The sequence below is a fragment of the Crinia signifera genome, chromosome 1, assembly GCF_055691185.1.
Source record: "Crinia signifera chromosome 1, ASM5569118v1, whole genome shotgun sequence".
Taxonomy (NCBI): domain Eukaryota; kingdom Metazoa; phylum Chordata; class Amphibia; order Anura; family Myobatrachidae; genus Crinia; species Crinia signifera.
In genome coordinates this window covers 52,059,146-52,081,718 of record NC_139217.1, presented here as the reverse complement: position 1 = coordinate 52,081,718, position 22,573 = coordinate 52,059,146, and the positions used below count along the sequence as shown (strand labels likewise).

General features: G+C 46.3%; 1 protein-coding gene across 1 annotated transcript in view; it reads right to left on the bottom strand.

Moving 5' to 3' along the window:
* Positions 1 to 3,244: 3,244 nt before the first annotated feature.
* The window catches only part of HGFAC (HGF activator), an 89,738-nt gene continuing 70,409 nt past the window's right edge, over positions 3,245 to 22,573 (bottom strand). Inside the window, exons 8-14 of the mRNA XM_083151818.1 lie at positions 20,509 to 20,686; positions 17,530 to 17,615; positions 12,468 to 12,702; positions 10,419 to 10,558; positions 5,924 to 6,064; positions 4,717 to 4,865; positions 3,245 to 3,467 (exon numbers count right to left, since the gene is read on the bottom strand). Of these exons, the coding sequence (XP_083007944.1) occupies positions 3,291 to 3,467; positions 4,717 to 4,865; positions 5,924 to 6,064; positions 10,419 to 10,558; positions 12,468 to 12,702; positions 17,530 to 17,615; positions 20,509 to 20,686 (1,106 nt within the window). The 3' untranslated portion in view covers positions 3,245 to 3,290. The remainder of the gene's footprint in view (positions 3,468 to 4,716; positions 4,866 to 5,923; positions 6,065 to 10,418; positions 10,559 to 12,467; positions 12,703 to 17,529; positions 17,616 to 20,508; positions 20,687 to 22,573) is intronic.

The window sequence follows — 22,573 nt, the reverse complement described above, 5'->3', positions numbered from 1 at the left end:
TTTATTCTATGGGTCGTTACGATTCCGGTGATACCAAACTTATATAGTTTTCGTTACATTTTACCACTAAAAAAAAAAATAGAAAATGTTACGGTTTTTCGAATTTGCGTCGCGTCGCCATGTTCTGCGGCTTATAACTTTTTTATTTTTCCACCTACGGACCTGGGTGAGGGCTCAATTTTTGCGGGCTTAAGTGTACTTTTTAATTAATACCATTATGGGATATGGGCGACTTTCTGATCTCTTTTAGCTATTTTTTTTGGGGTAGGCGATGCGACCAAAAAACGTAGTTTTGGCGTTGGGGATTATTTTCCGTTTACGCCTTTAACCGTGCGGGATAACTAATGTTATATTTTAATAGATCGGACTTTTAGGAACGCGGCGATACCAAATATGTTTATTTTTTTTATTTTTTATTCATTTTTATTTGGGAAATGGGGAAAGGGGGGTGATTTGAACTTTTAATATTTTTTTTTTTTTATTTTTAAACTTTTTTTTTTTTTTTTTTTTACTTTTACTACAAGGCCCCCTAGTGTACTTGACCACTAGGGGGCGCGATCGCCTGTACTAGGTTCAGCCATAGAGCTCTATGGCTGAACGTAGTGATTTTATGCACTTCCTATTACATCCTGCCTCAGGCAAGATATGATAGGTATGCAGACACGGCCAGCACAGGGGTCTACATTAGACCCCTGGCTACCATGGCAACCGATCGGCACCCTCCGATCTCGCTGCGGGAGGGCCCCGATCAGCGCCGGAGGGGGGCGCCCCCCCTCCGATCAGCTATTTAAGCACTGCGATCGCTTTGCCCGCGGTGCTTAAAGGGTTAAACGGCCACGATCGGCGAACTCGCCGCTCGTGGCCGTGAGAGCAGGGACCTGGCTGTAATATACAGCCATTACCTGCTCTCTTTCAAGCCAGCTCACTCCGTGAGCTGGCTTGATTCCCCCTCAACCGACATATGACGTAAATGTACGTCATATGTCGGGAAGGGGTTAAAATACGGCACTAGCCAGTTGTATTGATTCGTATTAAGAATACAAATACAACTGTCGTATTCATATTCTTAGTAAATTTCCCCCATAGTATTTTTTTTTTTGAAAACCAAAATGCAAATCCCACTTTACAAAATGTACCCTCATGTTCCAAATATCTTATATAAATATAATGAATAACATACCTGTTTATGAATAATTCACAATAACTGATATGTCCGGTGCCACACAGCTCAAAAACCACACACTGCCGGGGCCCTTTAGGAAGGAGCTGAGACTGATTGAGATTGTGCCAGCTCACTCTCAGCTCCTGGACGCCACTGAAATCCTAGTGGCCACGGCGGTGACTGTGAAATCTCGCGACAGTGACTTCAGAAGCACCTCGGCAGCTGAATCACGCTGTGCTCCGATTTCTGTACCAGTGGCAGGCACAATTCAGGAGGGGAGAGTGTGGTGTCCCCTACTGTGTGGGTGCCTCGGGATGACCGCCCCAGTCACCCCTCTTTTTGAATCCTACCATGAGTGTAAAAATAAAGCTATCTAACATGCAAAAGCTGAATGTAGTTACCGTGCACAGAAAACAAATAAATAGATTTGCTCCTCCTTGCATTACTAAATGGATTGTGCCCATAGCAAAGTCACTTGCTTTTTTACTTCCAAATCCGAAACAGGCCCAGTGATCCCTACGGCATCATGCATTTTTAAATAAGGTTTGTCATATCCACTTATATGGAACTTCTTGGAATCCACGTCCGTGCTTATACCATAGGTATTACTTTCACAATCTCGCTGAAATGCTTCTCCAATAGTAGGCAAGTACTGTATGATTTACTGACTTGCAAAGTCAGGAAACAGTGCAAATGTAATATAATGGAACTGATCTGCAATTTACAAGAACGAGCTGCATGACTGACAGTTTGTGTTATTGGGTCAGTAATTGTGTGTCCCAGAAAATACACACATCTGCAGCACAGCATAATTACAGTGTCAAATGACCGGTGAAAAGAAGTGTATGAGATGCCGCACACCAGTCACACACACACACACACACACTGCTGATGCAGCAATACTATACACTATTCCAACACAACACATATGAAAACAAGGTGAGCTGTCTGCTGGCTCCTATGATCCATTGTCATTTAAAAATCATGCATACACCTTGCTCTGGATCCTCGTACAGCCGTGACTTACCTGGGAACATATGTAATAGGCTAGTTTTGCAAAAGCCCACCTGGTGTAGGGTAAGGGTGGGCGCACAGCGGTTACCTGCTGGCGAGTACTTTACCAAACAGTTTAATGTCGGTGATATTGGCCAATAATTGGAGCATGTTGTTGGGTCTTTTCCTGGCTTAAGAATTAACATTTACTTTTCCTTTTGTTGCTGTCAGGACAAAGAGCCGGATTAAGCCCTGTTTGCTAGGCAGCCTACGTTCAGTAGCGAACAGGTAAACACCACCTTACGCCCCCTTGCCAGCATGCAAGGGGATGCGTACAATAACACATCCCCTTGCATGCGGCCGCCGGATGTAAAAACATTCGCTGACCATCAAATGATTTTTCCTCCGTTCATGAATAAAAGTAAGTCTATGCTTACCTTATCCTGGACAGAGATCGCCGATAAGGGGGCTGTCGTCACGTGATGCCAGCCGTCCGCCACAGGGGACCTCCCTGTCCAGAGCAAACGGCTCATCGAGTGTGAAACTTGCCTAAGCCATAAATTGATAGCTATTGCTATTATATTGCAACCCTGAACCTGCGTGTGCTGTGGCCGCATGCACATGCACATTTAAAAAACATCACTCTTGCATGCAAATTTGCATGCGAGCATGTGTCCCAGAATAACCCCCATGATCTGTGATAGTTACACATGTGATCTCCAATAGTTGTACATGTGACATGCGCTAACTATAGTGGGCGCTCTCGTCATGTGACATCAGGCTCCCGCCCTGAGTAGGCCCACCTGCATTTCCAGGGGAACACCCAGCGTTCTGGGTTTTACTCCGGACCGGTGTCCACCCCCACCCCCACCGGTCCCCTCCCTCCTTTACCCGTGTGAATGCTTCTGCAAGTGTGATACTCGCCGAAGGCGTTTACACAGGGGGTCTGCACATGCTCAAATACGCACATGCTCAGCCCCCTCACTGCCCATTAAACCAGAATTAGGCCTGTAACACAGATTGCAGTATTTGCCATATTGGGGACTTATAATAAGGAAGATTATTTGGAGTGATAATCCATTACAATGATAACTTCAATATGTTTATTATGAAATAAAGAGTAGACACCGTCCGGTTATCTTTTATCGGTTTTCTTAGGCATAGTTTTGCTATTGATCCACTGGACGTAGTTGGAGACCTTGGTGTACACTCCGGGCTTGTTGCGCCTGCCGCATCCATCTCCCCAGCTGACTATTCCGTACAGGTAGTAAGTCTTATCCTGCTCGCAGGCCAGCGGCCCTCCAGAGTCACCCTGGAACAACAATGACATGTCAACTTCCAGATGCAGCCGCTGTCAATATTGCAAGGCCCTGCCATCCGTCGGAAGGGGCGCGTGTGTACGAGACACGTGCGCTCCCGATGGAGCTCCCCACTGCCGTCCACTGCCTCCCCATCGCTGTTCACCGACCCCCACCCCCCTAACCCTGCCCGTCTCCCTGAAGCGGAGACATGTGGGGTTCGTGTCTCCCGCCGCCCGGAAACTGGGACACGCGTGCATGTGTCAGATGGAGCTCCTTTCTGCCGGCGATCGCCAGTGGGGAGATTCTGCCGATCACCGGCGCTGGCTGAGAGGCGCTTCATCTGTACATCAACATAAAGAACGTGAAAAACTAATGTGGACCTTCTGACTGTCGACCTTCCCATTGTCAATCTAATGCTTGTGTTGACCTTCCGACCCTGTCAACCTTTTTCATATGTTTGTTTAAGTGTGTGCGATTTATCAAGGCCGTCGCTTTATGTTATTCTAGTGTGAGCATGGGGCTAGATCTCTATAGCTCCGGGTCACATTGCCAGAGAATAATAAAGTTCCGCTGGAGCTGCCATCTAAGTTGTAAGCTGCCATCTACACCTAACATTTGTACCCACTACACCAATCGGTGCCACACATACAGTAGGAGGTCATTCTGGTTGGCTTGCTAAGCAGCGGTAGTTTTCTGCTTAGTGAGCCTTCTAATGCCACCCGTCACGCGTGCGAATGCCCGCCCCTGCCGCGCTCCGAAAATCCCCACCGCATTGCGAATGGGTAGTGTGCAGGGCTGAAATCATTCGATGGCCACGGACCATCGAATGATTTCTACCCTGCTCGTAAATCTAAGTCAGTCTGGGCTGACTTAGACTTTTGGCATCAGAGTCCAAGAACTGGACAGGCGGCTGACATCCTGTGACGTCCTCCTGGAGGCAGCTGCCCATCAATGTTCACATGGGGATGCCCAGCATTTTCCTTGGCACACCCAGCGTTTTGGTGAGTGCGCTTGTGAAATTCAGGACATTTGCTTGCAAACGCCCCCTGCCCGCCTCCATCCGCCCCCACACACAGCAGCCCTGCACATGTGCATGCGCAGTGCTAAAACATCGGTCCCCGGTGAGTACACGCCGAGGACCGAGACAATCAGAATCAGGCCTATAGTGTACTAAATAGGGCTAAAGAAGCCGCACCAGGCCTGAGAATCCCGTTATCATGTATGCTGATGGCCCCAGTCTAGTCCTGGACAATAACTTACCTGGCAAGCATCAATGCTGCAATCAAAATATCCGGCACAAAACATATTTTCACTGAGCTGAAATCCATAGACCTCAGGGCTGCTGCATTTACTATCAGGGATGATCGGCACCACAGCTTCTTGCAGGACATGTGCATATTCTGTAGCATCTACATGTACAAAAATAAATATTCAACATTATATTTTTCAAGCAGATGTAACAGCATAATGGCATCCTTTGACTTTACAATGCATAGATCTGCCCTAATACTCAGGAATTATTATTATCTATTCACCTGTCAGTGATCGGCAGCTGACACTTTTCCCACCCGCAGGATACTGTGGTACCTGGGTGGGGAATGTAGGCTGTTTATGCAGGGCACCGCTGAAAAGGCAGGGCGAGTATTTCCGGTCAGGGCGTGGTGAAACGATGTTGTGAAGTCCAATCAAATTTATTAAAAGTCTTTTTTTTTTCACATAATGAAAGCTTGCAATACAGTTCCTATACAGAGGACCAATCGTTTGGAGTATAGAAATACAAACTGTGATGCGTTTCATCTACTGAACCTCATCAGGGGTGTGCCTTCAGAAAACATGATCATCAGACTGAATGTATATTCATGAAGGTCAAAAAGGATGAGACCACCATTGGAGCCTTGGTTATGAGCTCCTGAAGAAATTGTAAATTAAGACGATACCAGGGGAAGCTCCAGAGGGTGGGCTGCAGCTCAGTTCAAAATTCAAATAAGGTGGATACAGCAACTGCCATCCAAACTGGCTCAACCTGCAGAAGGGTTAAGGTCTAATGTTGTATTTAGGACAACATTATACACCATGTAGCATGTAGGACTAACACTTCGTCCTAATGCTAACTTCCTTCTGCCTCTAACAACAGACATATACAGATACTGGAAGATGCTCAATTAGTTAAGTGTACTGTAGTATCCAGTAGTAGTATGCAGCCAACTGTTGTCAATACATAGGAGCATAGCAGCAAATGGTACAGGGAGTGTTGTAGAGAGATAGAAAGTGATGGTGGCGAGAGAAAACAATGAACAAAGAGCAGAGTATAACAGCTAGATATTGTAAGATATAGTAAAATCAGTGGCCTAACTAAAGCCAAAAACAACTTGAGATCAACTACTATGCAGTGTAACATAGTGTGATTTTATGAATTTAGAACCAAGGGCGGGTATGATTAAGGTCAATAATAAGCAATATAACTTACCTTCATTCATGCGGCCCCATCCAGACAGCTCACATTTATACCCGTCATCAAAACTGATCCCATTCTCCGGCAGGCAGATGGTCTGGACAAACTGTGTCTTCTTTGCACAATGACCATCTTTCTTTTTCAGCTTTACTAACACTGCAACACAATGTAACACACTGTAAGCATGAGATGGACAATGTAACACAACGGAAGCATGAGATGGACAATGTAACACAACGGAAGCATGAGATGGACAATGTAACACACTGTAAGCATGAGATGGACAATGTAACACACTGTAAGCATGAGATGGACAATGTAACACAACGGAAGCATGAGATGGACAATGTAACACACTGTAAGCATGAGATGGACAATGTAACACAACGGAAGCATGAGATGGACAATGTAACACAACGGAAGCATGAGATGGACAATGTAACACACTGTAAGCATGAGATGGACAATGTAACACAACGGAAGCATGAGATGGACAATGTAACACAACGGAAGCATGAGATGGACAATGTAACACAACAGAAGCATGAGATGGACAATGTAACACAACGGAAGCATGAGATGGACAATGTAACACACTGTAAGCATGAGATGGACAATGTAACACACTGTAAGCATGAGATGGACAATGTAACACACTGTAAGCATGAGATGGACAATGTAACACAACGGAAGCATGAGATGGACAATGTAACACAACAGAAGCATGAGATGGACAATGTAACACAACGGAAGCATGAGATGGACAATGTAACACACTGTAAGCATGAGATGGACAATATAACACACTGTAAGCATGAGATGGACAATGTAACACAACGGAAGCATGAGATGGACAATGTAACACACTGTAAGCATGAGATGGACAATGTAACACACTGTAAGCATGAGATGGACAATGTAACACAACGGATGCATGAGATGGACAATGTAACACAACAGAAGCATGAGATGGACAATGTAACACACTGTAAGCATGAGATGGACAATGTAACACACTGTAAGCATGAGATGGACATTGTAACACAAAGGAAGCATGAGATGGACAATGTAACACAACAGAAGCATGAGATGGACAATGTAACACACTGTAAGCATGAGATGGACAATGTAACACAACGGAAGCATGAGATGGACAATGTAACAACGGAAGCATGAGATGGACAATGTAACAACGGAAGCATGAGATGGACAATGTAACACAACGGAAGCATGAGATGGACAATGTAACAACGGAAGCATGAGATGGACAATGTAACACAACGGAAGCATGAGATGGACAATGTAACACAACGGAAGCATGAGATGGACAATCTGGTCACATCCGCTGAGGTCAGCTGCCCGCAACCGCGCCACCGGGCGATTTGCATGGGAACGCCCATGAAAGGCTGGGCATTCTAATGGGCTGTGAATGCACAGGGGACCCAAGGCCAAAACTAGGGTTTCTGGTGCCCGGGGCAAGGCAGTTGTTTGGTGCCCTCCCCCACCCAATACTTTGCCTCTCTCTCTGGGCGGGATGTACTAAGCTCAAAATGCTGTAAAACCAAAGTTTTCTGGGGTTTTACCGCATTTTCTAATGTATGAAAACCCAGCCGCCGCGTCACCGCATAGCAGGGTACCTTTGGGTGGCGATGGGTGCCGGACGGGGTTATTTTCCCTCGTGGGGGTCCACGACCCCCACAGATTCGGTTCGGTCCCCTAGGGGGGCAAGGGGGTCACATCGCGCGAACCATTGAAATCGTGCAGTCAGTCCTGAAATAGCTCTAGTGTATGGACAGTTTTACAGAGGCAGTGGTTGACAGGGTGAGCATGACAGTGTGCTATGAAGTGAGTGTAGATGATGGAGAGTGGCAGTGGTTGACAGGGTGAGCATGACAGTGTGCTATGAAGTGGGTGTAGCTGAGGGAGAGAGGCAGTGGTTGACAGGGTGAGCATGACAGTGTGCTATGAAGTGAGTGTAGATGATGGAGAGTGGCAGTGGTTGACAGGGTGAGCATGACAGTGTGCTATGAAGTGGGTGTAGCTGAGGGAGAGAGGCAGTGGTTGACAGGGTAAGCATGACAGTGTGCTATGAAGTGGGTGTAGCTGAGGGAGAGAGGCAGTGGTTGACAGGCAGAGGGTGTCAAGGAGAAGCAGTGGGTGACAAGGATTGGGTGATAGAGAGAAGCAGTGGGTGTCATATTCGGAATCAACAGTTAGCCCAAAATTGCTCTAAGATAAAATTGGCAATAAAATGAGTGTTGGCAGAACAGAAATCAAACTTTCACTTTTTAATACTTTGTTGCAAATCCTTTGCAGTCAACGCATAAACGGACCAGACGCAGGGTTTCATCCCTGGTGATGCTCTGCTGTTTGTAAGTATGCTGTGCGTATGTATACCATGTATGTAGGTACTGTGTGTATACTTTATATGTGTATGCTATGTGTGTGCGTATGTATACCATCTATGTAGGTACTGTGTGTATACTTTATATGTGTATGCTATGTGTGTGTGTACGTTTGTCTGTATGCCATGTGTGTGTATAGGTGCATGTATGCCCTTTCCATGTATGCCATGTGTGTGTGTGTGTGTGTGTGTGTGTGTGTGTATGTATATTTATGAAATACATGCAGGTGATTGGTGGTGGAGATGCCATGGTCAGAATACCGATGCTAGCATCCCGATGCAGGGAATCCCTAACCTTCCATCCCCCACAACCTAACCCTCCTTGTCTGTGTCTAACCCTAATCTCCGTGCCCCATGGCCTAACTGCAACCCCACTTCTAAGTGCAAAACCCTCCTCCCCACAGCCTAAACTAACCCCCCCCCGCCCTCAGCCTAACACTGACCTGCACCGCATACTTGCGATTGGGATGTCTGCGACGGTATTCTGACTGCCGGCATCCCATTCCATCCCACTGCTAAGGATCAAGAATGAATCCAGTCCATGCATGGTACTGCAGTATTAAACTATTATATTTAATTTATCAGCCAGCATATTAGCAACATTTCTGGGGCGAGCAGTATCTCATGTAAATAAAGTACAGCCTCCAGAGCCTTAATCCGGCTCTGGCCATGACACTACCACCGCCATGCTGCACTGATGAGGTGGGATGTTTTGGATCATGGGCAGTTCCTTTCCTTCTCCATACTCTTCTCTTCCCATCACTTTGGTACAAGTTGACCTTTGTCTTATCTGTCCATAGGATGTGGTTCCAGAACTGTAAAGGCTTTTTAGGTTTGGCAAACTAATCTGGTCGTCCATGGTTTACATCTTGTGGTGATCCTCTATATTCACTCTTGTGAAGTCTTCTCTTGATTGTTGACTTCAACACTGGAGAGTTTTTGATCTGGCCAATTGTTTGATTTGTCTTCACCAGGGAAGTAATTCATCCACCACAGTTGTTTTCGGTGGTGTTCTGGGTCTTTTGGTGTTGCTGATCTCTCCGGAGCATTCTTTCTTTTTAAGAATGTTCCAAACAGTTGATTTGGCCACACCAATAGTTTTTGCTATCTATCGAATGGGTTTGTTTTTGATTTTTAGCCTAATCATGGCTTGCTTCGCTGATAGTGACAGCTGTTTGGATCTCATATTTAGAGTCAACAGCAACAGATTCCAAATGCAAATGTCACACCTGAAATCAACTCCAGACCTTTTACCTGCTTAATTGATGATGAAATAACGAGGGAATAGCCCACACCTGTCCATGAAATAGCTTTTGAATCGATTGTCCCATTACTTTTGGTCCCTTAAAAAGTGGGAGGCACATATAGAAACTGTTATAATTCCTACACCGTTCACCTGATTTGGACGTAAATACCCTCATCTTAAAGCTGAAAGTCTGCAGTTAAAGCACGTCTTGTTTAGTTCATTCCAAACCCATTGTGGTGGTGTATAGAGCCCAAAATATGAGAATTGTGTCAATGCCCCAATATTTATGGACCTGACTGTAGATAGATAGATAGATATGTTGTAGTACAATTAAACTATTAAACACATGGTCATTGGAGAAAATGATCTAACTTTAAATCCCGTTGACTCAGTTCAGCAGAATAAATAGTATGAATCTGGATACTTAAAGCACAGCAGGGTTTGCGGTTCTCGAATAACTGACATCATCGTCACTGAAAATTAGAGCTAATGGAAATAGCTTTCAGTGGAGAGCACTTAAAAACCATCCTGAGTGGGGACCGTTAACAACCAAAAACCAGTGCCATCAATCACAGATTTAATCCGAGCCTAATTAGCTAATCAATTGCCTCCTGTCCTGCGATTTTGATGAATGGACCGGTTTGTGGCGCTGCTTGGTTATTGTCCAGGAAATTAGACTGAATACAAGTTTGTGGAAAGAAAGCACAGATCTGATTGGTTACAGCAGATGCTCCAGTACACTATAAAATACTAAATATTACTACAGTCATATTGGTATTACAGTACCGTAATTACTCTCATCAGATGAGGAGCTAAGTTCACCTGGTTATATTTTTGTCTTTATGTCGTATTTTACTCACCAATATCATGTTCATTAGGCTTAAATATGGAATATTTGTCATAAAAAAAATATCTGTCTATCTCAAACATCTGAGTGACGTCTGTTGAGTGATTGAAAATTTGCTGCCCAAGGACCACTGTCACAGATGATTTCTTGGGGCTGTGGAGTGACAAAGACATTTATATTGTCAGCAAAAGGGGGAAAACATACTGCTTCAACATTATTGCTGTTAATTGTGGCAATGTGTCATTTCTGATGCTCGAACAGACCAATGGCTGCGGGAAATGTCAGATGCATGTTCTCTGCCTTCCTAGCAGAACGTGGTGGATATATAGGATGGTGATTTATATCTTGCAGTGCACCAAAGCTAATATTTTGTACTGTTATAGAGGAACCAAGCCCACAAATCAGAATTTACTTTATTGATAATCAGAAAAAAACAGAAATCAGCTGCCATTGGCTGAGATTGGCACAGTAAGACCTGGGCTACTTTTTGGCTGGGGACGGGCAGCGCATCGAGGGGATTTGGGCGGTGGGTATGCGTTCGTGGGGCTGCATTTGCCGGCTCGCTAGACTCCGAATAAATGCAGCCTAGCGAGCAGGGCTGAATCGGACACACTGCTTGTTACAATTCAAGGCTTTCGTGCAGCATGGTGGTTAGTATTGCTGCTTCGCTGCTCTGGGGTCATGGTTTGTAAGGCTTTTGGGTTGTAAGCTCTCTCTACATATAACTTCATACATGGACACATTCTAATACAGTCTACATTACTTATCTATTTATTATTGACACAGTACAGGCACCATAGCACCACATAGAGGATAGATGGTAATACAAATAACAGAGTGACAAATAGGGTTCAATTGTTCCTAGTGACTGGTTTCCTGTACTGTGTGAGATGCATTATGGGAAATTAACCCCTATATATAAGCAACCGGGCAATGGTTTTAAGTGGGAATTAACAGGGTGGAACTGAGATCCACCACCTGTAATGGTCGGGGGGGAACTAGCTCGACCTCCACCACACACCTGCACAGCAAATCTGGTGGCTGTCCCAGCGGCTTCCTTTTCTGGCACGGCATATGTGTCATGCTGTCACCTCCGCTGTAGTGAAGAAGAGCCAGCTGGAGGGACACAGCAGGGCATGGAGGGACATGGACGGGGAGAGGTTGGAGTGACAAAGGCAGATACGTGTAAAAGGGGCACTACTGTGGGCATTGTGTATAAGTGACATTACTGTGCGTCAAACGTGTATAAGGAGTAGCACTGTGTAGCGTAACATGTTAAATACAGAACTACTATGTTGTGTAAAATGAATAAGGGGCACTACATGTGGTGTAATGTGAATAGTATTGTGCTACTGTGTGGAGTCATTTGAATGGAAGGTGACCACGCTACTTTTATAAATTATGGGAGGTAGAGACCAAATTCATAGTTTGCAGGGGGTGCCAAAAGCCCTACAGAAGGGGTGCCACTGTAGGAGAAATGAGCTCCATCACCTCTCAAGGACCACTTTAGAACCTTTGATACACCCCTGATCCATAAGTGCCTACAAGTGACAGCAGGCAGAGGCTTCAATGGGGTGTCACACCCTTCCAACGTGTCGGCTGCTCTTGCCAGTCAAGACCATATAGAAGAAATCAAATCAAAATCTAATCGAATGCCAGATCGAATCGAACGGCATAGAGAATCGAGTTCCACTTCTAACCGTGTGTACCCACTATTAGATAAGCGCCATATACGTACATATGCCCATTTGCCAGGTTATCACCAGTTGGCTTTGGGAGGAATCTCCAAGGTAGCAGGAATATGTCTGCTACTGTGGCATATAACTGGGATGGCACCATGACTCACTGATGACCCAACTAAGAGGACAATGTCGGCTGTTGACTGACCATTCTGTTTCAGATGATTTGTGAAGAGAATTAGATACATTTATTGTGAATGCCTGATTTATAACTGGACAGTCAACATATTACGATTAAAGTACATTTAGGTGAAATCCTCAGCCCAGTTGTTTGGATTTGGTTCATCTTAGATCTGCATTGAAATACAAAGCGTTAAGTGTACCTGTGAGCAAAGCAGTGTGCTGCTGTGACCACCCAGCACGGCAATATGAGGCTGCCGGAACAGAAATCATTCCCGATATATATCGCTGCGATCCAGGGGTGAGAACCAGGAAGTGCTGAGAGACCACCCATCACTCGTCCTTTCGCCACAACGCGTTTCTCGTGTTTTTTCCCACACTTTGGTTTTGCGACGGCGAATACTTCTTGCTCTTCTATTATCCTCCTGGCTTTACTAGCTAGAAAATATCAAGCATTAAAACTTCTAATTAACATGTGGGCTGGGCTCATACACCATATACAGTATCGCTGGGATATTATCCTGTTGTTGGAATAGTGATGAACTAATGGCTCTGATATTCAACCTCCACTTCCAAAATCGTTCATCATTATTATTGACATTTTTCTAAAAGATTTGTGCCAAAAGCGGTGAAATAGAAATATAAAACAGGGAAGAATAGGTGGGATGCAAGGAGCGCACATGAACAAAACAGCACATGCTCTCCACTTACATTACCCGGCAACAATACATCAGCACCCAGACACACACTCCCCCACCTGCATTCACTGACTACACTACAGCAGCACCCAGACACACACTCCCCCACCTGCATTCACTGACTACACTACAGCAGCACCCAGACACACACTTCCCCACCTGCATTCACTGAGTACACTACAGCAGCACCCAGACACTCACTCCCCCACCTGCATTCACTGACTACACTACAGCAGCACCCAGACACACACTCCCCCACCTGCATTCACTGACTACACTACAGCAGCACCCAGACACACACTCCCCCACCTGCATTCACTGACTACACTACAGCAGCACCCAGACACACACTCCCCCACCTGCATTCACTGACTACTACAGCAGCACCCAGACACTCACTCCCCCACCTGCATTCACTGACTACACTACAGCAGCACCCAGACACTCACTCCCCCACCTGCATTCACTGACTACACTACAGCAGCACCCCGACACACACTCCCCCACCTGTAGTCACTGACTACACTACAGCAGCACCCAGACACACACTCCCCCACCTCACCTGCATTCACTGACTACACTACAGCAGCACCCAGACACACACTCCCCCACCTGCATTCACTGACTACACTACAGCAGCACCCCGACACACACTCCCCCACCTGCATTCACTGACTACACTACAGCAGCACCCAGACACACACTCCCCCACCTGCATTCACTGCCAACACTACAGCAGCACCCAGACACACACTCCCCCACCTGCATTCACTGACTACACTACAGCAGCACCCAGACACACACTCCCCCACCTGTAGTCACTGACTACACTACAGCAGCACCCAGACACTCACTCCCCCACCTGCATTCACTGACTACACTACAGCAGCACCCAGACACACACTCCCCCACCTGCATTCACTGACTACACTACAGCATCACCCAGACACTCACTCCCCCACCTGCATTCACTGACTACACTACAGCAGCACCCAGACACACATTCCCCACCTGAATTCACTGACTACACTACAGCAGCACCCAGACACACACTCCCCCACCTGCATTCACTGACTACACTACAGCAGCAGCCAGACACACATTCCCCACCTGAATTCACTGACTACACTACAGCAGCACCCAGACACACACTCCCCCACCTGCATTCACTGACTACACTACAGCAGCACCCAGACACACACTCCCCCACCTGTAGTCACTGACTACACTAAATCAGCACCCATACACACACACACTCCCCCACCTGCATTCACTGACTACACTACAGCAGCACCCAGACACACACTCCCCCACCTGCATTCACTGACTACACTACAGCAGCACCCCGACACACACTCCCCCACCTGCATTCACTACCAACACTTCAGCAGCACCCCGACACACTCCCACACCTGTAGTCACTGACTACACTACAGCAGCACCCAGACACACACTCCCCCACCTGCATTCACTGACTACACTACAGCAGCACCCAGACACACACTCCCCCACCTGCATTCACTGACTACACTACAGCAGCACCCAGACACACACTCCCCCACCTGCATTCACTGACTACACTACAGCAGCACCCAGACACTCACTCCCCCACCTGCATTCACTGACTACTACAGCAGCACCCAGACACTCACTCCCCCACCTGCATTCACTGACTACACTACAGCAGCACCCAGACACACACTCCCCCACCTGCATTCACTGCCAACACTACAGCAGCACCCAGACACACACTCCCCCACCTGCATTCACTGACTACTACAGCAGCACCCAGACACTCACTCCCCCACCTGCATTCACTGACTACACTACAGCAGCACCCAGACACTCACTCCCCCACCTGCATTCACTGACTACACTACAGCAGCACCCAGACACACACTCCCCCACCTGCATTCACTGACTACACTACAGCAGCACCCAGACACACACTCCCCCACCTGCATTCACTGACTACACTACAGCAGCACCCAGACACTCACTCCCCCACCTGCATTCACTGACTACTACAGCAGCACCCAGACACTCACTCCCCCACCTGCATTCACTGACTACACTACAGCAGCACCCAGACACACACTCCTCCACCTGCATTCACTGACTACACTACAGCATCACCCAGACACTCACTCCCCCACCTGCATTCACTGACTACACTACAGCAGCACCCAGACACACATTCCCCACCTGAATTCACTGACTACACTACAGCAGCACCCAGACACACACTCCCCCACCTGCATTCACTGACTACACTACAGCAGCACCCAGACACTCACTCCCCCACCTGCATTCACTGACTACACTACAGCAGCACCCAGACACACACTTCCCCACCTGCATTCACTGACTACACTACAGCAGCACCCAGACACACACTCCCCCACCTGCATTCACTGACTACACTACAGCAGCACCCAGACACACACTCCCCCACCTGCATTCACTGACTACACTACAGCAGCACCCAGACACACACTCCCCCACCTGCATTCACTGACTACACTACAGCAGCACCCAGACACTCACTCCCCCACCTGCATTCACTGACTACACTACAGCAGCACCCCGACACACACTCCCCCACCTGTAGTCACTGACTACACTACAGCAGCACCCAGACACACACTCCCCCACCTGCATTCACTGACTACACTACAGCAGCACCCAGACACACACTCCCCCACCTGTAGTCACTGACTACACTACAGCAGCACCCAGACACACACTCCTCCACCTGCATTCACTGGCTACACTACAGCAGCACCCAGACACACACTCCCCCACCTGCATTCACTGCCAACACTACAGCAGCACCCAGACACACACTCCCCCACCTGCATTCACTGGCTACACTACAGCAGCACCCAGACACACACTCCCCCACCTGCATTCACTGCCAACACTACAGCAGCACCCAGACACACACTCCCCCACCTGCATTCACTGACTACTACAGCAGCACCCAGACACTCACTCCCCCACCTGCATTCACTGACTACACTACAGCAGCACCCAGACACTCACTCCCCCACCTGCATTCACTGACTACACTACAGCAGCACCCAGACACACACTCCCCCACCTGCATTCACTGACTACACTACAGCAGCACCCAGACACACACTCCCCCACCTGCATTCACTGACTACACTACAGCAGCACCCAGACACTCACTCCCCCACCTGCATTCACTGACTACTACAGCAGCACCCAGACACTCACTCCCCCACCTGCATTCACTGACTACACTACAGCAGCACCCAGACACACACTCCTCCACCTGCATTCACTGACTACACTACAGCATCACCCAGACACTCACTCCCCCACCTGCATTCACTGACTACACTACAGCAGCACCCAGACACACATTCCCCACCTGAATTCACTGACTACACTACAGCAGCACCCAGACACACACTCCCCCACCTGCATTCACTGACTACACTACAGCAGCACCCAGACACTCACTCCCCCACCTGCATTCACTGACTACACTACAGCAGCACCCAGACACACACTTCCCCACCTGCATTCACTGACTACACTACAGCAGCACCCAGACACACACTCCCCCACCTGCATTCACTGACTACACTACAGCAGCACCCAGACACACACTCCCCCACCTGCATTCACTGACTACACTACAGCAGCACCCAGACACACACTCCCCCACCTGCATTCACTGACTACACTACAGCAGCACCCAGACACTCACTCCCCCACCTGCATTCACTGACTACACTACAGCAGCACCCCGACACACACTCCCCCACCTGTAGTCACTGACTACACTACAGCAGCACCCAGACACACACTCCCCCACCTCACCTGCATTCACTGACTACACTACAGCAGCACCCAGACACACACTCCCCCACCTGCATTCACTGACTACACTACAGCAGCACCCAGACACACACTCCCCCACCTGTAGTCACTGACTACACTACAGCAGCACCCAGACACACACTCCTCCACCTGCATTCACTGGCTACACTACAGCAGCACCCAGACACACACTCCCCCACCTGCATTCACTGCCAACACTACAGCAGCACCCAGACACACACTCCCCCACCTGCATTCACTGGCTACACTACAGCAGCACCCAGACACACACTCCCCCACCTGCATTCACTGCCAACACTACAGCAGCAATCAAACAAACAGAAATATTGGGTAACAAAGCCTCCATACAGACTTATACCCATTTATTTGGATTTTCAAATTGTGAATATCATCTGCTTCTGGTTTTCACACTTTCTTCCAAATTCCAACAGCCAATAAGTACAGTAATTTGCAGCATAATTTGCTTTGAACTTCAGTTCATTCACTTATCCTAGATAATGGCAATTAAAGCAGACATGGGAAAAGGAGATCTTGACTACTGTCCCAGTAATGAGGAATCTGGTTGGCATATAATATATAGCAATACATACTGAATTCTATTTACAGTATGACTAAGCCGGCTGTATTGCCATTATGATAACAGAGAACAAAAACATCAGCTTAGAAATCTAAAGGAAAACTGAGTACTTACTACAATGAGATATGGGGCAGTGCTCCCAAGACACGTAGGAATCCTTTATCACATAACACCAAGGAGACTCGTCGTTATCTGGGCTCCTGCAAATGTCAATAATACATATAGAATCTTATCAGAACTAGATATATTATATAATCTTATCATACATCCCTTTAAACAAGGACACTCATGGATTGCACAGGTTCTGCATGAAATCAGCTTGGCACAGAACCTGTGTAGTTCATGAGTGTTCTGGTTTAAAGGGATAGTACGGTAAGCCAAATTTTAGATAATATTGGAAGTGTTGGGGAAGGTCTATTTCTTTGCACACTAGACTTGAGGCTGCTTAAAACTTCAGAACGTGATCAGATGGGTCTCAATAAAGAACGCTACTAAAATAAAAAAATGTAAAATAAACTTGACAGCTATCTCCCACACTGGCTAACAGGACAGCACCATAGTGTTATATTATCAGGCTTGAATTAACATAATTAAACTGACTTAATGAATACATGCACACAATTATGTAGCGTCCATGCCCTGAATTTACATATTTCATACAGAGTATATTTCTACACTTGTGAACGTTACAGTATGTGGATGAATAATGCCACCTTCTGGCTATTGCTGGTAGTGCAAATAATATGCATAATACATAAATAATAAATACACTTAGATAGGAGTTCTATTGAAGATTTTTGGAATGTTGTCCATATCAGCCAATCAGATTGTACTTCATATTTATTAAGCACCTTCTAGAATCTAGAAGATAACAGAATCTGATTGGTGGCCAATAGCAACATTCCATATTCAATAGAACTCCCATCTTAGTACTGTAAACCCCTATGAGCCTTGACCAGACGGAAATACAATCTACAATATACATTACAATAACATTGCTAATAGGTGCTATGAAACCTGCCTGCTGTATATAATTTATGCTGACGATTCGCAAACCTGGATAAGCCGCTTCTAGCAACCATTACTTATGATAAATATTTGCCATCATACCTTTCAATGCTACAAGCAGTTATAAGACAGAATGATGTGTCAGTCTCCTTCATTAGACATAATTAACAATTGTGTTTTTTTGCATTGTCTAGTGCCCTGGAAACTTGAAACCTCTACAGAAGTAGTTAGCTTTTTAATATTATCATGCGATGTATACGCTGTTATTATCTTTAAAAAATATATATTTTCCATCTATTCTCTACTGGATAATTACTAGAGATATGCGCCAAACCATTTTTGCTGGATTTGGATTTGGCTCTGATTCCTTATGCAGGAATTTATTTTACAAATTGACAAAAACAGCTAATCACAGAACGTATGCCTTTTTTTTGTTGTTTCTAGAATATTATTAATCTCAGACATTTCCCATTGTTTCCAGTCAATTTTGACCAATTGCCAGGTCACAATATTGTTTTCACTATTACTGGCCATAGGCTGCAGACAGCTGGATGGTTGCTAAGCAACGGAGCGGCGGCACAAATATAGGTAAATGACAGAAGCTGATTAGATGTTTTGGGCAAATGCCTGACTTTGTCCCTCGCCAAGGTTTGATACAGTTGGCAACTGTTCAATGTTATCTTTGAAGTAGAAAGCACGAACTTGATGATGGTTTTGTAAAGCCAAGGTGGAAAGTTTTTGAAAATGTATAGAACTGAAATGTCTACACAGCTATGAGGAGGACCGACTGAGAGTACAAAGTGGTTACAGTGGTAGAGGAGAGAAAAACGAGATGAAGACAATAGTCATCATGGGTGGTGTAGGAGAGCCCAGTGTTTTCCTTGACACACCCACAGTTTTTTGTGGGCACGCCCAGGAAATGCTGCAACAGCTCCCTGTCCACCTCCATCCCTCATGGCTGCTCGTGTCGGAATGTCGGGGCATGGAGCAAAGGATTAATGATACCTATAACTGTACTTCACCATTGCTTTCCCAGGACAGGGTTCTATAATAGTCACTGTCCCAGCAACTGTTTTTTTGTGTGTGTATAAATATACCCCATATATTGAAATTAGAATTATTAAGGGAAGACATAGCTGGGGATGAAGCATAGACAAGATGGTCAGAACAAAGGAGGTGATGCTGGTTTGTTTGGTCCATGGCATTTTCGCACGGGGAACTGATGTTTTAGCACTGCATATGTACATATTCGTATATGCGCATGTGCAGGCCTGCAGTGCGGGCGCCTTCGGAGACTTGCGAATTCTCTGTGGTGCTTGCACGGGGGGGGGTGGGGGTGGTTTGGAGGCGGGCAACGGGCATTAGTTTTCTGGGCATACCAGCGAAAACGGGTACCTACCTTGCGGGGGCGACGGCTGATGACCATCGAATGATTTTGGGCCCACACGCTAGCCTGCGAATGGATGTTTATGCAAAACATTCATTCATAGTGCCGCGGGTACATTCGCTGTGCGGCGGGGGGGGGGCGAAATTTCACTACATTCACAACATTCTCTAAGCAGTGTACTAACGCTACTTAGCCAGCAACCCAGAATGACCTCCCAAATGCGATCCTCCAACCACCCGTACACCCAAACAGTAGGCGGCAGTGATTGACAGCACATGTTAGTGCACATCTAGTTCTGACATCAGGCAGGACGGATCGGGCAGTGTGTATGGAGAACTGCCGATCAATTGATCTGCAGATATATCTCCCAGTGTGTACGCAGCTTAAAGGCCCCCTTACACTTGTGAGATTTTGTCAGATTTGACCCAATTCAGGTGGATTGGGTCAATTTATCTGACAAAATCTGATGTGCCTGATGTGTAGGACCCAATGCACAATCCCTTGCCATTAGGTATAACCAAGATATTGCAAGAGATTGATCCTCCTGCACATAGGATAAATCTCGAGTCAATCAGGTCCAAGTTGTTGGACAATAAGTTGGACAAGCGTAAGGGGGCCTTTCAGACTTGCAAGATCTATGCTCTAGCTACTCTCTACACCGAGCCCCTGGAGAGATCAGTTGCCCACGTAGCTTTCACCTGCAGTATGGATGGGATCCTAAACCATTAAGAATGAAATCGGCCACTGTGTTGGTGTGAATCTCATCGAAAAGGACCTCGGAATTCCACCTAAGGCAGCTTTGGCTGGAGCGACTCTTCTTCATGACGCCTCTGTACTCCGTCGCGTTGTTGTAGTCAAAACATTTCTGCTTGACATCTAAAACACAAATCAGGCAGTCATTAGAAATAACAGTTCCGTTTTATAGCCTTCATAACAGCTGGTTGAAACTGAGTTATAATACAATTAGGAGGTATATATACATACAGCATATGCCGGCTCCCTGCTGCTAATTATAACCTAGAAGAACAATTTCTGAAAGAAATGATCTGCAAGGAACTCGGTGGTAAAATTAAGTTGTCCCTCAGCCGTCTCTGACTGAATTATCCCGCAGTGTGTCGTTAACCACAGTCTCCTTCATGCAAGTGATCTGCTGCGGAGGATCTGGCAGCCGCCACAATGCCCGGAAGTCAGGCCACAAATGAAATGATTTGAATTCTTTAATATCGTGTTCTGGGCAGAACAATGTGTGCAGAGCCGAATGAAGCATCTACATGATAAACCACTGGAGGAACAATGTCTAACAGCTAAGTTTGGCTCGTTCGCTTGTTCTGGGGTCATTAAGAGCCTCAGTATTATGCACGTCGCCATTTTTGGACTTTCAAAAAGTCTATTTACGTAAAGCATCGTTTGTTTGGATTGTGATATTTTTTTTAAATAACTTTCTTTTAGAAATCAACTCTTCAAGTCGTCTAAAGCAAGCAATGAGTTAGAACTGGAGTTTGGACTGGATTTGGACATAAACCGAAACACTGCCACATTTTATTTTGCTTTTCCCAAATTACTATCTGTCTCCGCCTCTGAGCTGAGGAAAGCTATGTATTACTCTTTGTTTTACTGTTTCTTTACCATGATCTTCATCATATACCTCTACCCCCACTGTATGCAAAGCCTGTATGCTCTTCCTTCACTGATTGCACACCCTGCCAGCAACAAGCTGGCAGGGTGTGTCAGCTTTGGAAGAAAAGTGGTTCATAAATACAAATATTATTATTACTGCTGCCTTTGAGCAGCATGATCAAGATGGTGCCGCTGATGGCTGCCTAGGAGCTGTGCAGCTCAGCCAAATATGTTCCCTGTGTGATAACTGTACTGTCTCTGCTTGTATTGTTACCTACCTGGCTGTTTCAGCGACCAGTGGCGCCGCTGATGGCTGCCTAGGCACTGTTCAGCTTGGTGGGTATGTGTTCCCTGTGTGATAACTGTACTGTCTCTGCTTAATGTTACCTACCTGGCTGTAGCAGTGACCAGTGGTGCCGCTGATGGCTGCCTAGGCGCTGTGCAACTCGGTGGGCATGTGTTCCCCACATGTAATGTCTTAATGTAATGTATGTAATGCCTTCTCACCCCCCACTTTCATCCCTGCTTGATGCTGCACTGTAAATCCACAAAAAATTCCTAGTGTGCGCAAGCACACATGGCCAATAAAGTTGATTCTATTCTATTCTATTCCTTCCGTAATGACTGCCACATTGTCTATCACCTTCTCTCGGTGGCGTAAGTTCGTCCCAGTTGTCCGGAGGCAAGATAAAGAACAATCCAGAAAATATTTCTATAGATCTTGTTACATTGAACCACCTTTATTTACATTATAATGTATTTTAAATAAATACATTACTTAGCAGTTATACCCAGGATTAGAACCTGTGACCTGTCTCACTGGAGGCAGACACCTTACTGATAAAGCTATTTGCTCCTTACAATAAAGAATAGTTAGTTCACATGCTTCTTATGTAGGAGCAAATCTGCATGTAGTGGAACAGGTTTTGGGTTCTAATACAGGGTGCGACGCTGGCAAAAATGATGCTTAGAATAAAAAGAGTGGGCATTGTCCTTCTGGAAGGGGGAGTCAGCCACAGAAGCGATATCGACAGCTTTGAATTAACTGATTCAAACTCACAGGGGAGGAGCGATGCCCTCTTGGGAGCAGGAGCCCGGTGGAAACTGACTCCATTTCCTCTTAAAGTTACGCCTCTGCCTCATCTC